The sequence below is a fragment of the Pogona vitticeps genome, chromosome 4 (assembly GCF_051106095.1).
Source record: "Pogona vitticeps strain Pit_001003342236 chromosome 4, PviZW2.1, whole genome shotgun sequence".
Classification (NCBI taxonomy): Eukaryota; Metazoa; Chordata; class Lepidosauria; order Squamata; family Agamidae; genus Pogona; species Pogona vitticeps.
This window is the reverse complement of record NC_135786.1, coordinates 67,474,510-67,490,297: the sequence shown is the minus strand read 5'-3', so window position 1 is coordinate 67,490,297 and position 15,788 is coordinate 67,474,510. Positions and strand designations below refer to the sequence as shown.

Sequence of the window (15,788 nt, the reverse complement as noted above, 5' to 3'; positions counted from 1 at the left end):
AGGCATATTTTCAGTGACAGCTTTATACTACAATACTAAGTGAAACTCAAAACATATTAGAAGAATCCTTTGGTAGCCATAATGCATGTAGCTGTTGCACCTAAACCATCTGAGAATACCTGTAACAAAAGAAAAGTGAAACAACTACAAAAATCCACACACTTCTGTGTGCTTGAGTTTGTGGATGGTGTGAAAGAAAAGCAACTGAAGTCCAAACGAAAAGACAGAAAACATTTGGCATGCTGGTGGGAAAAAAGGAAGGAATAATAAAAAAATAAAGTTAGCGAATTAAAAAAAATTATAGCACCAATCTGTGCCAACATGGACATCTGGCAATCTGTGGAATTCTAATTACCTCTTTACGCCATAGGCCATATTAAGCAAATTGTCCAGCCTGAAAAGAGAAGGAGGGTCTCTGGGTTAATGTCTCACAGATGGCAAGATTGCTCAATGGAACTTTCATTATTAACGCTCCATTTTCATAGAAGGAATTCTCAACATCATCCCCTGTACAGCCACTGGTCTAATCAATCAGCAGCTATAGCATTATTTCTATTTCCACAAGAGTTGAATGTCTTTTTTCAGATGTGCTGGTAAATGAATAAAGGTAACACTCCACCATCTTAAACAATGATTTACCACAGATGAATTATATTACGAATCTACTTTTGCCACACCAATATGAACATGAAATTGCAGCAATTAATATTCTTTAACTATCTTTTCACTAAAATTGAACCTGTAAGCAGAATTATATAGCAAACAAGTTTCCCCACATTTTCTTCTTTTGTAATGGAAGTAGTAACTTTGATTCCTAGAAGACTGTCAGAGCATATTATTTCAGTATTTTGCATATCAAATCATTAAAGATGAGGCACCTTAACTCAAAGAACAGTTAGGTAACAATATTCCTGGCTTTCTTAACTTGTAGAAAATGTAATGCAATATATAATTTTCATATTAATGAATTACGCAAATAACTTTTTCTTCCTAGTGTACAAGCTGTCAGGAGATAAGGAAAAGTAGATCTGCTAAAATTGATATACAGTAGTACCTCGGTTTACGAAATTAATACATTCTCCGGAACGTTACGTAATGCAGAAATTTTGTAAAATGAATCAGGGATTGCCATAGCAACGGCAGTGGCGCTACAAACCTCCAGGCATGGGGAAACTTCCTTCAGGGAGGGGGGGAAGGAAACCGAGGCATTATTTTCAACGGACTTCTGTTCATAAACCAGAAATTATGTAAACCGAAGCGTACATAAACTGAGGTACTACTGTAAAAGGAAAAATCCTGTCAGTGTAAATGTATGCTGCGGAAGCTAGTGATGTCATCAGCTTCCATTAGTAAAATTTAATTTAAATTAATTAAAAGCTTCTTATCCTTTCTTATTGCTCCCTTTTGCTCTGGGGAAGCCTTTGGGAACCTCAGGATAGGGAGGAGCCTTAAATAACCAAAACTGGATGCCACATCGATACCACCCGGACCAGGACCACCACCAGCAATATAGCGGCGGGTTTTTTTTTGCAATTAAAGCCTACTGTCCTAAGACTGTGGAAGGCTTCCCCATGGCAAAAGAGAGGCTTCAGTAGCCTTGGAACCTAAAATGGAATGGGAAGCTTTTAATTAATATAACTTAAATTTTATTGGTAGAAGCCTCTGCAGCATAAATTGGATTTGGGTCAGTGAAATGGAAACATAAATAAATAAATAAATTTCAAGTAACATTAATCGAAGTTCCATCAAACAAACAAGACTTGTTCAGTAAATATTTTAAATACTGTGCAATGTTCTCAATATTTTATAGGAGTTCTTCGATATTACAGTCAAAGTAACAATAACTCAAGTGTTGCTGGGTACTGCCGATACATAAGACACACAACATCACTGACTGAAAAGCTATTTTCAAATGTATTTAATAAACTAGTGAAACAGTAATTTTTACAATGTAGTCCCTGGGAAGAAAAATTCCTCCTATAAAGTTGCAAAGCAGCAATTTTGGAGAGTATAAAAAACATTTAACAGATTATCCGTACTGTCAAATCTGACAATGTGCATTGTCTGTTAGGTGCAAATAAAGTCTAGTCTGGCGTCTGCTATTCCATCTCGGTTAACAACTGACAGCTAGCAGATAATCACATCCTGGGGCACAACAGCTTCAAGCTCATATTTTTTTTATATATTTGAATGGTAATACTGCAAATACAAATTAAAAACAGTGCAAAATTGAGTGGTTTTTTTTTAAGGTGGAGTAATGTTATTTAAATTATTCTTTCACTTCCTTGGATTCGTCACCAAACAACCAAAGTACTAGATAGTTTGTCTATAATAGGATAATTATCTTAGGAGTCTTTTTCTAAAAAGCAAAGCTCTTGCCCCAAATGATGATAAACAATACAATATAAATTCTCTGGAGACAGTTACCTGAATCTCTGTGCCTGGTGATGGAGAGGTCCAGGATAACGTCTGTTGGGAGACTGATACAGTTGAGAAAGGAGAGCTTGGCTTGTTTTTTGACTGGGGTTATTAGCAAACTTCACAGTAATCGGTTCTGTAGCACCACTAGGCTTCTGGCCGTTAAGTCCCTTTATGGCTTCTTCTGCCTCTATTCTCTTATCAAAACGAATAAATCCCACACCACGAGAAACACCTGAGAAAAGAAGGTTCAGCAAAGAAGGAGGAAAGAAGCTTCAATAGTTTACATAACACAAAGAAAATATAACTGAACATACACACTGGTCCTCAGTGAAACTACTGTAGTACCAGAGCTAAAAATAATGTTAGGCCTAGTTGGAGTAGAACCAAAGGCCTAGTTGGAGTAGAACCAAAGAAACAACTAGGGTTTGTCTGTATGAACTAACTTGAGTCTTCTTTATTTTCAATAGATTTACTCTACGTAAGAGTAACACAGGAATTATTTCTTAGTAATTCCTCCTAAATGAAGACTATTCGTGATCTTATAAACAGACAGTTCAACTACACAAAGAACTAAGTTTTAGAATCACAGAATAATGAAGTTGGAAAGGGCCTATAAGGCCATGGAATTCAACTCCCAGCTCAACGCAGGAATGCAAATGAAAGGATATCTGCCAGTTGGGTGTCTAGATTTCTCTTGAATTCCTCCAGTGTTGGAGAACTCACCACATCTCAAGGTAATTGGTTCCATTGCTGCACTGCTCTAATAGTTAGGAAGAATTTCCTGATATTCAACTGAAACCTGGCTTCCTATAACTTGAACCCACTGTTGTGTGTCCTGCACTTAGGGACAATTGAGAACAGATCCTTCCGCCCTCTGTATGACACTCCTTCAAGTATTTGAAAAGTGCTATCATATCTCCCCACAGTCTTCTTTTCTCAACTCTAAACATGCTAAATCTTTTAGTCTTTCCTCATAAGGCTTGGTTTCCAGCCCCCTGATCACATGACATTATAACCATACTCTACGCATAAATAAAGATATCAATTATTCCTGAACCTCTTTTAACAAAAGCCAGCTGGTTTCAGCCTGGCATTGAAGCAAAATAATCAAATTCATTAATATGCCATACGAGATTTTTGGCAGATCATTACTAAGCCCTTATTCCCATCTGAGATCCATAACTCATCTATACATGTATGGGATGTGGTGGTCAGTGATGAAGTGGAATTCGGGAGACCTGATCAAAAATCCCCATTCAGCTGTAAACTCAAAGACTCTGAGCCAATCACAGTATCTTAGCTTAACCTTTCTCTTAAGCTTGTTGCAAGGATAAAGTAAGAACCTCGAGACCACTGGAGGAAAAGTATTATATAAATGCAACTGTGTGTGCATACGAACATTTAAGCTAGCTAGCTACACAGACAGTTGAGACAGCATTTCATCATACACTTGGTACAATATCAATGTAAAAGGTCAAGATTCAGTGATTTACTTTGCCATCCCATAATTACCAACAAAACTAGAAATATCATTCCCTCTAGGTTATGCTGTAGCCCCTGTAACACCAAAAAGAGGTTTCCTAAACCTCTAGAACATATTTCTCAGACCCATGTGACTGTAAAAGAAAGGAAGAATTGTAGATTCTAAAGGCAGCAGTGAGATTTAGGCCAAGGGTACCACTGGATCTTTCCATAGTTCAATTAATTAAAAAAAGGACCCAAGGAACACATTCAAGTTTAGAAGTAGGTAAACTAAGAAAATCTTTTTCAACCTGTGACTTGATCAACCAGAATTCGTGAGGTGATGATGCGCCCATATTGCGAGAAAAGCTGTTCGAGCTCTTTCTGGGTCATCGTTTTTGGAAGGCCGCTGACATACAGGTTAGCATCTCTGATTGATGCTGAACTTGGACGAGCATAGGAAACCTACGGAGTTAAAGAACATATGATCAAGTAACACATTACAATTTACACAAAAACATTTACAAAAAGAACAGAGTTAATAGCATGTTTTCAACTTCCTGAGTTATGCCCAGTCTGTTTAAAATAACCCCCTCACCTGATTCTACCAACTCGTACAATAACAAATGAGAAGTAGAAAAATGTTGAGGAAAAAAGGAAATCTGGAAATAATTTAAAAGCAGATATAAAACTAAGGTCTCTAAATAAAGGAATAAAAACAATGAGAGATGATGGCAGATTCACGTACAGCCTCCCACACACCAACTTTGTGCATTTATCCTCATGGACTGTGGGTGTCTAGCACAATGTGAATCTACGTATCATGTGTAGCTTCCGGACAGTTCTGTTTTAATGTTGATAACTAATAAATGTTCTCTGCAGAGAGATATTTTCTCTTCATGTTTTTGTACTAAACTGCCAAGATCTGCTGTGTCTCTTACTACAGAATAGTCTGCACAGTAAAATGTATTACTTAAAACTCAAAACCATTTGGAATTCAGTTTAAACTACCCTTTAAATCATGAAGGTCAAAGGGAAAGGCACTGCAAGAATGATCTTTCCATTCCCCACATGGGTGGGTGGCATATGCTGTGATCAGTTCTTACTCTTGCTACTTTGAGCAAGGTGTAATAACCCATCTCTTCAAACTCGCCTTTTAAAATTATTTTCATTCCTGGTCTTTATGAAGATTTAAATATTTTTAATTATTGTGATGATTTTAATGGTTTTGTCATCTAATTGGCTTTTAATGTACTCTCAATCTGCTTCCAGCTTTTCAAAAATGGTATTTCTTAAGTCACCGTGGACACTGTATTTCAGCGCAATGGCACTGTAGAAATGTGATAAATACATATTGTATATATTTAAAACTGTGCTTGTTTTTGTTTTTGTTTTTTTCATTTTTATGTCAGCCTTCTTCTGGTGAGGGGGGACCCCAGATGGCTCGCAATAAAATGGGCTGGCTTGCCTGCTTCTGATTGTGGCTTCAACTACTCCTGCCTTTGGACCTGTCCACTGCCACTCAGCCCTTGGCAGAATAATCCTGAGGAAATACAGTCTTTGACATAAAAAAGTGCCTACCATTCCTGCCTTTCATCAGTTAGAAGTTTCTAAATCTAGCACATACGAGTCAAGAACAGTAATATTTTGACTTATTCAACTTCTAGTTCAGTAACTGCAATTTTTAATATTTATGATAATTTAAATAGAGATTTGTATGTAACCTGGCGATATCATTTCTGTACTTAACTAACACTTTTAAAAATCACTCCATATTTCAAAATGACATTCTTCCAAAATGATTCCCAGCATTACAAGCATCTTCCAAAAGTGCAATACATTATCATTTTTGCCATACAGCAAGGTAGGGATGTCAAAACCAAGCAACTTTCTGAAGCATTGTGATTTCAACTAACAAAAAGCATTTCAAGAAAAGTTTTATTGTTAAACTGCTGTACTTCGTTTATACAACAGTAGGCATGGAGGGGTTTTACTTGCTAAAATGATAAACAGCATCCTCATCTTCAAAATACAATTGACAGATATATATGTTCTGCATTTCTAAAAACAAATATTGAATCACTACATAAAACTGTAGTGAATCACTAGTATTTGCCTCCGTGGCCTTTATTTTTAAAAGATAAGCACCTTCTAGATCAACACTGCAAGGAACCTGAAACCACAATTTGATAGTCAGTGGTCAGACATGCTTAATTTCTAAAGTATCATTATATATTTGAGACAAATATTAAAAATTGTAATGTAAGCCCCTAGGAGTGTTAATATCTTCAAGTGTGACTGGTGAGAATATGAGAGCTTTTTCTGTGGCTGGTTTGACTCACTAAATTTCCATTGATTTTTGTGTGCGATTTACTATCGTGTTTCCCCGAAAATAAGACAGGGTCTTATATTAATTTTTGCTCCAAAAATGCAGTAGGGCTTATTTTCAGGGATTTTTTTTTCATGTACAACAATCTACATTTATTCAGATATAGTCATGTCATCTTCTTCTGGTTGTTGCACAATGGTGGAGGGCAGGGTTTCACTTAACTGGGGCCTTTTTTGGGGGGGGGTAGGACTTATATTACGAGCATCCTGAAAAATCATACTAGGGCTTATTTTCGAGGAAACAGGGTATGCTGAGTAACAGAATTTTGGTCTATATATATGGTAGAGCTATCTAAGAAACATTTGTATCACTATTACCTGGTCCAGATAAGAATTCTATGTACATGCTCAGATATATCAGCACTTAGTGTTGTTTGCTCCCAGTTAAGTGTGAAAGGACTGCATCCTGACTATTATATACAAAGTTCAAATGGTGAAATAAATTTCCTTCTAAGGTGCACCAGGCTCTGCCCCTCCTGACTTTTAGGAAATTACTAAAGTCAGAACCTCATAAATTAGTGTTCAACAACACATGTCCTGCTGTTGTGAACTTTTAATTTTTAAATCTAGGTGTTTTTTTTAAATGAGTGGGTCAGCAGTGTTTGGGGGATGGGTGAGGGGTCTGTCAATCTATGTTGTGAACTGTTGGATGTCACTAAGCGGGGCAGTATACAAGTTAAATAAATAAATAAAAAAGATGAAAACTCAACTTTAAACAAATTATATACTGAAGTTCTTTTTAACTGCTATGGCACATTAAAAAGCAACAAGAAATGGGGTTGGAAGTTGGAAAATAGCCACCGTCCATATCTAAAAAGAGAGCAATATCTATGTGAAGGGGATCTCTCCCTTCTTTCATTAACCTTCTTTGTGCCACCTCATGGCATGGCATGCACCTCTAGCTCAGCCAAAATATGTATGCGTATTTCAGTAAAGAGAGCTTTATTTTTAACTCTTACATCATTAATGCTTCATGATGTTTTGCTACAGTTCAGCTAACTAGCATATATTGCTCTCTTCTGCTCATTGTGCTATGCTGTAGATTTCAATGTATTATACAGACATGACAAGACGTTTTCCTGAAATCCATGCAACAGTTTCGCTCACAAATTCTTTATAGTCACTGAGCCTTGTTTCTTACATGCTGAAACCAACAGAGAAAATGAATTTCTATTATTTTTAAAAAGTGTTACACCATCCTGACAAAAATGTGTCAAGAAACAAACAGGATCATACTATACACAAAGACATTTTAATCCTATCAATAAAATCCTATTTATGTTTACTTAAAAGTAATATTCACTGAGTTCAGTGGGGTATACATTCTAGTCAAGTGTGCAAAGGACTACCTGAAATGCAGGAAAAGTGTGCATAGGTCTGCACCTTAAATGCAGAAAATATATCTGGCACTCATCTCCTATTCTCTTATCAATTACTGTACAAAGATAGTTTTTTGAAAAGTTCCTCCCTTTCCCCCTCACAGTGTAACTAAGAATGCAACTCCATGGGTCAAATACCATGGGATATGCTCTGCTTATAAAACGAGTGAAATTGAAGGGTTTTTAAGTGACTGCATGATTCAAATTGGTCCAGCGCTTTTTGCTCCCTAAGAAACTTTTTCCCTCTGCTGCTGGGGTGGTGGTGGTGGTTCTATTTTTTCAAGCTGGAACAATTTGAACGAGCTTTTTCCCATCTGATTAGCTGTGAAACATTTTGTAAAGACAAGGGGCTTGTCTGCAGGAGGTGTTTCTATGATGTAGGCAAGTCAGGTTTGATGTTCAGGCCTGGGGGCGGGGAGGGTGGATATGGAAAGGCAAAACAGCATTATTTTAATGTGGGGAATCAATTGCTAGTTTTGTACCCTGTTGTCAAACACAGTAAGCTTCAGATCGTATGGGAAGGTCATTTTTTTGCGAAACATAAGCTTGGTGCTGTTAATTGCTTAACTGACAGGTCTGAAAGAGTCCCACCTGTGCTGATCTTTTCATGGTTTGTGGTGAAGCCACTTTCTCATTTAAAGCTTCAGACTACTAAACGTCTCAAAAACTTTTTAACAGAAAAATTGCATGGAAAGGTACTTCACAGTCTAAAAGTAGAGAACATCAAAAGTCTAAGCAGTTATTTTGCAAAATACACCATAATTCACATGTCTGAATGATTCCAGAGCAAGGATCACTGCTGTTCTATTCCCATCCATTACTCTTTCCCCTTACTATCAATTAATGTATGCAGGCAACACCTCATCCTTTCACATTTGCTTTTAAACTACTGCCATGATTAACTGTGATCGCAGATGACACAATTCCTGCATGCATTACTTGAAAGTAAAGGTAGAGTAATGGATGGGAAAGGGATGGTGGTGAGAAAACAGTCAGTCCCAACTCACAGGTTGGTGGCTTAAAAACAAGCTGTATATGGTTTGGTCTTCATATACATGGAAAATCTACATTTACGATATTACGGTATGGGCACCTCTGTGACTCTATTCAATTGTATTATGGGAGAATTTGTACAAAGGAAAATCATGGGATCTAAAGGACACATTTCTAATACAGGGGCGCTTAAACATTAGTTATACTGCTAAAGTACCCTCCTCTACAATTGCCCACATACAATTTAACAGTGGAAGTGTGCAGTTGTATGAGGATACTTAAGTACTGAAGTTAAAGGAAAAAGCAAATAAACAAACCTTCAAATGAGGAAGTAGGGAAGGCAGAAAGCTGCTGAGTAGTTTAGTTACAAATGCAGCACAGAAAAGGACACAGAGTACTCAGGAGGTGACTGAAAATAAAATATTATACAAACAAGTATTACTTTCCCCCATCCCACCTACACCTAATATGGAGAAGAGATCAAGAAAAATTAACAGAATTGCATATAAATTTAGTATTCATGAATCACTGGTGTTCATCAGTAAGTCATAGAGGGAAACTGAAACTGACCTTCCATATTATTTGGTAAATGTGGGGACAGCATGAATTTCCTGTCCGCACATCTCACTCTATCCTGTTTATACCAGGGCCTTTAAAATTGCACTTCTATCTTTTCAAAGGCACAGCAGGGGCTATCAAGTAGCTCAGCATACATTCATTATACCCATTGTGGTGGGCACCACCTCTCCTCCCCTGATCTTATAAAACACTTTAATCAATCAATCAATCAATCAATCAATCAATCAATCAATCAATCAATCAATCAATCAATCAATCAATCAATCAATCAATCAAAGCTGCTGAAAAGTCAGCTCCAGCAAGCTATATTCTAGCAGGATACTGTAGAGCAGTGGTGTCGAACTGTGGCCCTCCAGATGTTCTTGGACTTCAACTCCCAGAAGCCTTCACCACCACCTCTGCTGGCCAGGATTTCTGGGAGTTGAAGGCCAAGAACATCTGGAGGGCCACAGTTCGACACCACTGCTGTAGAGGGAGGTTTGTTGAGAACTGAGCCCTGAACTCAATGAGTCTTGCTAAAAACTGCTTATTTTTCCTGACCTTCTCTGAAGCCTTTTTTTTCTGTGCAATTTTTGTTTGTTTGTTTGTGAATAGGCTTGTGGATCAGGACTATATTACTGATTCTATCCAAACTGCATTAAGACCTTATTTGGCTGATGATTAAAAATATGTATAAAATTGAAAGGGGCCATTTCAGTCACTATTATTTTAACAAGGTAGCTAAATGGTGACGAATAAAAAATTGCTTTTAAAAATACAATTTTGAGTATTGTATGACTACAGTATTAAGCGTCTAGTATGGTTTCAAATTTTTAATTTTTTTTTTAAAAGAGAGCTTTCTAGCCATTGCTCTTGACTACTTTACTTAACAGTAGTGCCTGAAAAGGGTTTATCCCCACCCTATCATTTTTAGAACAGGTAATTCATTTCAGCAATGTAATGAATAACAGCAGTTTTATAGCACTTTTGCATTTAAATGGATGATTGCTATGATTTAATTTTAAAATACATATATATAAAACTAAAAAAGGGCTTTAACAGTCTTAAGGTTGTTTAAAAGCCATAAACAGGCTACAAAAAACGGCAACCCCCCCTCTCAAAGATGTCATGGAATGTATGCTGAGGTTTCCCCTGTCCAAGACAAAACCACCCAACCTTTAAAAAGCAAAGTGCCAAGAACGCTTTTGCCCTTTTCCCCCCTCCCCTCGCTCCCCCCCCCCCAAATCCTTTCCAATAAGAAACAAGATGGAAGCAGCAGTGGGAAACATGACAAATGTTGTAGTGTGACTTTCCTATAAAATACAAGTGAATAAGCCATGATGACTCCAGAGTTTCCGTCTACAAGCTCTTGCAGAGTAGAAAAATGGCAAATCTTAAAATGAAAATAACAGTTGAATGAGACACGCAAAAAGAACAGCAGAATGGCAATGACGAGGGCAAACTGACACTGCCCTGAATTACGTGAAGTGAATGACAACATCAGAATGAAGTAACCACTGAAAGACAGTACAGTATAATGAGATGTATGTATTTTTGGTACTACAGATGGATAGCTCTGAGTGATACCAATCACAAGACACTGTATAGCAATTTCACCTTCCTTCCTGAGCAGCTCTTTTACAGCAATAAAGAAGAAGAAAACAGCAAGAAAACATGGAGAGATACAAATGGATGATAATGACATCTGGGGCCCCCCATTAAATTCTATGAATGAGACAGGGCAATTGCACAGTAAAAGCCTCACATGGAAACATTCATCCTTTACCTTCACCCAATCTTACTGCCATTTTTGTGGCCCAGCTGCAAACTAACCAACTCTCTTCTGTACTGTAGCCTTTACACTAATCTTCCAAATGCCTTACTTTTCCAAAAAACATATTTTATTCCATACATGGTTGAAGGAAATCACTGTCTAAAATGCCTACTAGGAAGTGGAACAGGTCAGTTTGAAGAACACAGGTTCATGACTATAGAAAGGCAAAGATAATCTATGCAACCCCTTTACCCAATGTTACAGGCTGTCTATCTAAAGCTTATAACAACTTGACTTAAGCAAAACTGCAAATACACAAGGTGCCCATAGAGTACGTGGTTCCACATATTTCATGAAAGACAAAGAATTCAGGAATAAAAGAAGGCCCCAAACAAGAGCCTTGTTCATGTGAGAACCAGTTCATGTGAGAACTCACTATAAATTTCCACTATGTTTCCAACATTCCAGGCCCACTACCCCCTAAATATTGGCGATGAACCTCTGAATCAGAGAAAAAAAGGCTCCCTTCTCCTAACCTTCAGCCTGTATATGGGAGACAGGGCTGTATCATTAGGGATGGAATTCAAGGAAAGGGGGAAAGTATCTCAGGTCTTCCCGCTCATGCAATCGAGATTGTGTGTAGCCCGAATGCCTCAAATCTTTCATCAACTAGATACTGGTGGGAATAAATTTTTAACATAAAATCAGGTGAGTTTGTTTTACTGTAAATAAAAGCAACAGCTATCCTTTGAGTCTCTCAGAAAGGAACTGGGAGCCTACAAGTCCATAAAATAACATGTAATCGTGTTCCTGATAGTCTTTGTTATTACAGTCTTTGATGGTACAGAGAAAATGGGGGACTTCCCTGAGCCACCTAATTAGTAAGTACAGTACAGATGTTCCCAATGGATACTCAAGGGTTCAGTAGCATAAGATGTTTACATTCTATGGACTCTAGATTTGAATGAATTCTGATTTCTTATGAGTAATTATATCTTATTGCTATTGTTGTCTTGAATTATATACTACCCCACAATGGTGGAGCACTCTCTGAGCAATTTAAAACATAATTATGCAAGGAACACTTTGCCCCCCAGTGAGCTGGGTAGTCATTTCACCAACCTCAGAAGGATGGAAGGCTGAGGCAACCTAGAGCTGACGACATGAATCTGTCCAGATCAAACTAATATTCATTACTCCAGTTCTGAGCCTGCACACACACACAGTCCTCATTGTCTTCCTCAGTGACAAAGGGCTTGACAAGTGTAAGCTGATTCTAGACTAGTCTCATTAGTTAAAGAGAAGTCGTAGCCAATACGTCCTTATTTTATGTCGAAAGTATGTGTTAAGGAATTCAACAAAATGCATCACTGGAAAACAAACAAAAAAGAAAAAATGCAAAGCAAATAGGCAGACATTCTAGAGACTGTGAGTCCAAAGATATATAGCTGAAAATAGTTACTGGGAACTGGACACCCCAGGTGGTGCATTCAACTTTCTTGTGAAACAAAGGAACAGAAACAACTTCCTGCAGCTATTGCCACAAACTGTCTGCTTCAGACAGTGCAGCTATACTGATGTTCTTAAGTGATTATACACTAAACGTCATGATCACTTTTGCCTCTAGCACAGGGGTGTAAAATCTGCCCTCCATTATGGCCTTAAAAGTGGCTTTTCTGGAGAGCTCTACTGCCACAGCTGAATAATTCCCCATTTCTTGTGCATTTCTCTTGTACAGATCACTCCTCTCCCCATTACATCTAGCAGTGAAAAAAATTACTATTCTTTAAAGATCACAGACAAAGCAAAGGTCCTCTACTCCCTCAGTGTGGAAAGGGGATGACTGTTTCTGTACAAAAGACTAAAATCAGCACTAGCTTTTGGCTTCATGGCAAAAAAAAGTTATATACCTCCATCTTAGTATAATTCTTCTGTATCTGTTAACCCTGAGCTTTCAAAGATGACATGACCTAAATTTGAAGAAGAGAGTGAAATGATCTATTATGGCATCCATGTAGGTTGCAGCTGAGAAAAACTAGAATCTCTTTCTCTGTATCCAAGATGCCTTATATTTATCTTCTGTAACTAAACCTCACAAAATGTAATGTAAACATTTCAAAATGGGAAGATTATGTCACTAAGATGAAATGGGAGCATAAAATAACCGTTAAGTACAGGGAGTACAAAATGGTTCAAACCATCCCTAAATATATAAAGTCCATGCAAAGAAGAAACAATTAAAATAAAATTTCATTGTCATTCTGAATTCTTATGTTTTAATTGCCACAAATACTGTATACTGGTGGAAGCAACTAGATATGGGGCATTTGGTAACAGGGTGATAGATTTGCTGCAGAATTTTTAGAAACAAAAAAAATGTAATATTTAATACTGTGCAAATTGTCACATAAATATTTATTTTGTGCCACTAGCATTACGTGTTTTTAAAGTAAACAGAGATGAAAATGCTGTTTTCCTGGAGACCTGCATGTGTGGAGGAAAAAAAAGAACAGACAATATGAAGGGACAATAAGGAAAGAAAAAGGGAAAGCAAACTATAGTGCAGTTTAATGAGCAAATACACATGGGAGTTAAGCAAGGGTTTTCCAAGAGAATCAATCATGAATAGATCAGAAGCAACTTGCTTATAGGATGCAATGTTTGGAAATTAAATGTTTGGTCTAATGCCTGAAACATCAAATGAAACAAAGCATCACAGAATATGCGACCAGGTTTGCCAAAACTCATTCTTCTTGGAAATCACTTGCTAAATTAAGTATTTGTTTTGTTATGCCATTTGGGAAGTACAGAATTCAAAGAATGCCAATAATTGTTAATAAAAAAAATGACAAGATTATCTATCCTGGTACTTCGAGATAGATCTCTAGAGATAATGGCTACCAAGCACTCCTCAAAATATTAAGGACACTGGTTGTTGTGGGTTTTTCGGGCTTCTTGGCCGTGTTCTGAAAGTGGTTCTTCCTAACGTTTCGCCAGTCTCTGTGGCCGGCATCTTCAGAGGACAGCAAACACATCTTCAGAGCACAGTTTGCTGTCCTCTGAAGATGCCGGCCACAGAGACTGGCGAAACGTTAGGAAGAACCACTTTCAGAACACGGCCAAGAAGCCCGAAAAACCCACAACAACCATTAGATCCCGGCCGTGAAAGCCTTCGCGAATATATTAAGGACACTGCTAAAAGAAATAGTTGCTCCCATTGTGTGGAATGAATAATGCTCCTTGGTAGCAACTAAAGTAGGCAGAATGTAGGAAATCCTTGTTACAACAGAAGAACAATATTGGGACTCTTCCAGTATACCCCAAATACAAGAAACCAAAATCATAATCATGATTGATATACAGTATATGAATTAATTAATTAATGGCAGCATAACATCCAAGGCAGCACAATTATCCTCTCATGGAATGAGACTACGAAGTCAGTAAGAACTCAAGATGTTCAGACTTCCTAAAATTTTTTAAAAGCATACCTCTATACTATCCGCCTTTGAAAATGGCCTTTCTCATAATTAATGCAGGCTGCAATCATATATGACTAAGCTGAAAACACATACCATTAATCTCCAGGGGACTTTCTTTTGAGTGCAGATGCATAGGTTGTTAAAGATTTGCAAGTCATTTGCAACCAGGGTGTATGAAAATCAATGATTTTTAAAATCAAATTGATTTAAATCAAAATTTAACTTGAAAAATATTTTTTATTTAATTGTCAAAAATACATATTTTTTAAAATTTAAATTGTGAATCAACCCTATTTGTAACCAAATGTGTTAGCAGTATAATTCTGCAAGCCCTCTGAAATCTACAGAATATAAATTCAAGTACAGGGAATACTATTAACTTCCCTGCTAATAACCCATCTATTTCTGCTGTACATTCTAGAGGGGGAAAAGAGGTTCTCTGATCCTTTAAAAATATGTTCAAAACTTGCCTCGTTCCATTATTTTCAAATTCATTTCCATTATTCCAACTCCGCATCAACTACTTAGTTGAAGTTCCCCAACATAAAGACCATCTGCTACCTATTTATTCAGTTTTATGGCTGTGTGGGAAATATATGTTCAGGGAATTACAAAAATGAGTCTTTATCTATTATGGCCCCTCCTCTAAATGTATCTACAGAAACAGAATTAGTTGTTCTAGCTAAGAGTTGTCGTAGAGAAATTGGCAGGTGCGTGTAGCAGTGAAGCTGTGACTGTAGGAAGAAATGGCCATAAGAAGGGAATTCATGTGTTTCTTGGGTGTCTCTTCATTTAGGGATGGAGGGATAAGATCCTGTGTTTCAGAACTCACCTCCTTTTTTATCCAACAAATTTTAAATTATGTTGCTTTGAACTAACATCCTTACCTTGCTACTTATATGATGGGATTTATACTCCATCTGGAATATAGCACCATTGGAGGCAATCTATCATCATCATCATAATCAGATTTTGCGCACGCGCACACACACACACACACACACACACATGACTATTATTATAGATCCAGAGAAACCCTGCGACAGAGGAAAAGGAGATGGAGAGAGATGATTTCTGAGATTTGTCCTTCCCCTTGCAGCTCCCTGTCCCACCTGAAAAGCTTCTTTGGATCATTAGAAGGCCCTACAGAATAGCAGCAGAGGTGGGGACTGCAAAAGCTGCCTCTACACTCTGATTTATGGAAAAAGCTCCAGAGGTTCCTGTACCATGGAATTGCAAATGCTAAGGAGAAAAGTTAAAGCTAAACAGACAGCTTCAAACTACAGTTTGTTTTTACATTTGAAAATCTATTCACTATACATAATGACTAAA

The 15,788-nt window shown here is 37.4% G+C and overlaps 1 protein-coding gene across 9 annotated transcripts in view; it reads right to left on the bottom strand.

Annotated features, from left to right (window-relative positions):
- The window catches only part of ELAVL4 (ELAV like RNA binding protein 4), a 133,042-nt gene that overhangs the window by 9,136 nt on the left and 108,118 nt on the right, over positions 1-15,788 (bottom strand). For 6 of the 9 annotated variants that reach the window (XM_020788096.3, XM_020788098.3, XM_020788095.3 and 3 more), the window contains exons 4-6: positions 4,194-4,347; positions 2,428-2,653; positions 356-394 (exon numbers count right to left, since the gene is read on the bottom strand). In XM_020788096.3, the coding sequence (XP_020643755.2) occupies positions 356-394; positions 2,428-2,653; positions 4,194-4,347 (419 nt within the window). The remainder of the gene's footprint in view (positions 1-355; positions 395-2,427; positions 2,654-4,193; positions 4,348-15,788) is intronic. The other 3 variants (XM_078392862.1, XM_020788097.3, XM_078392864.1) reach the window with 1 other exon arrangement.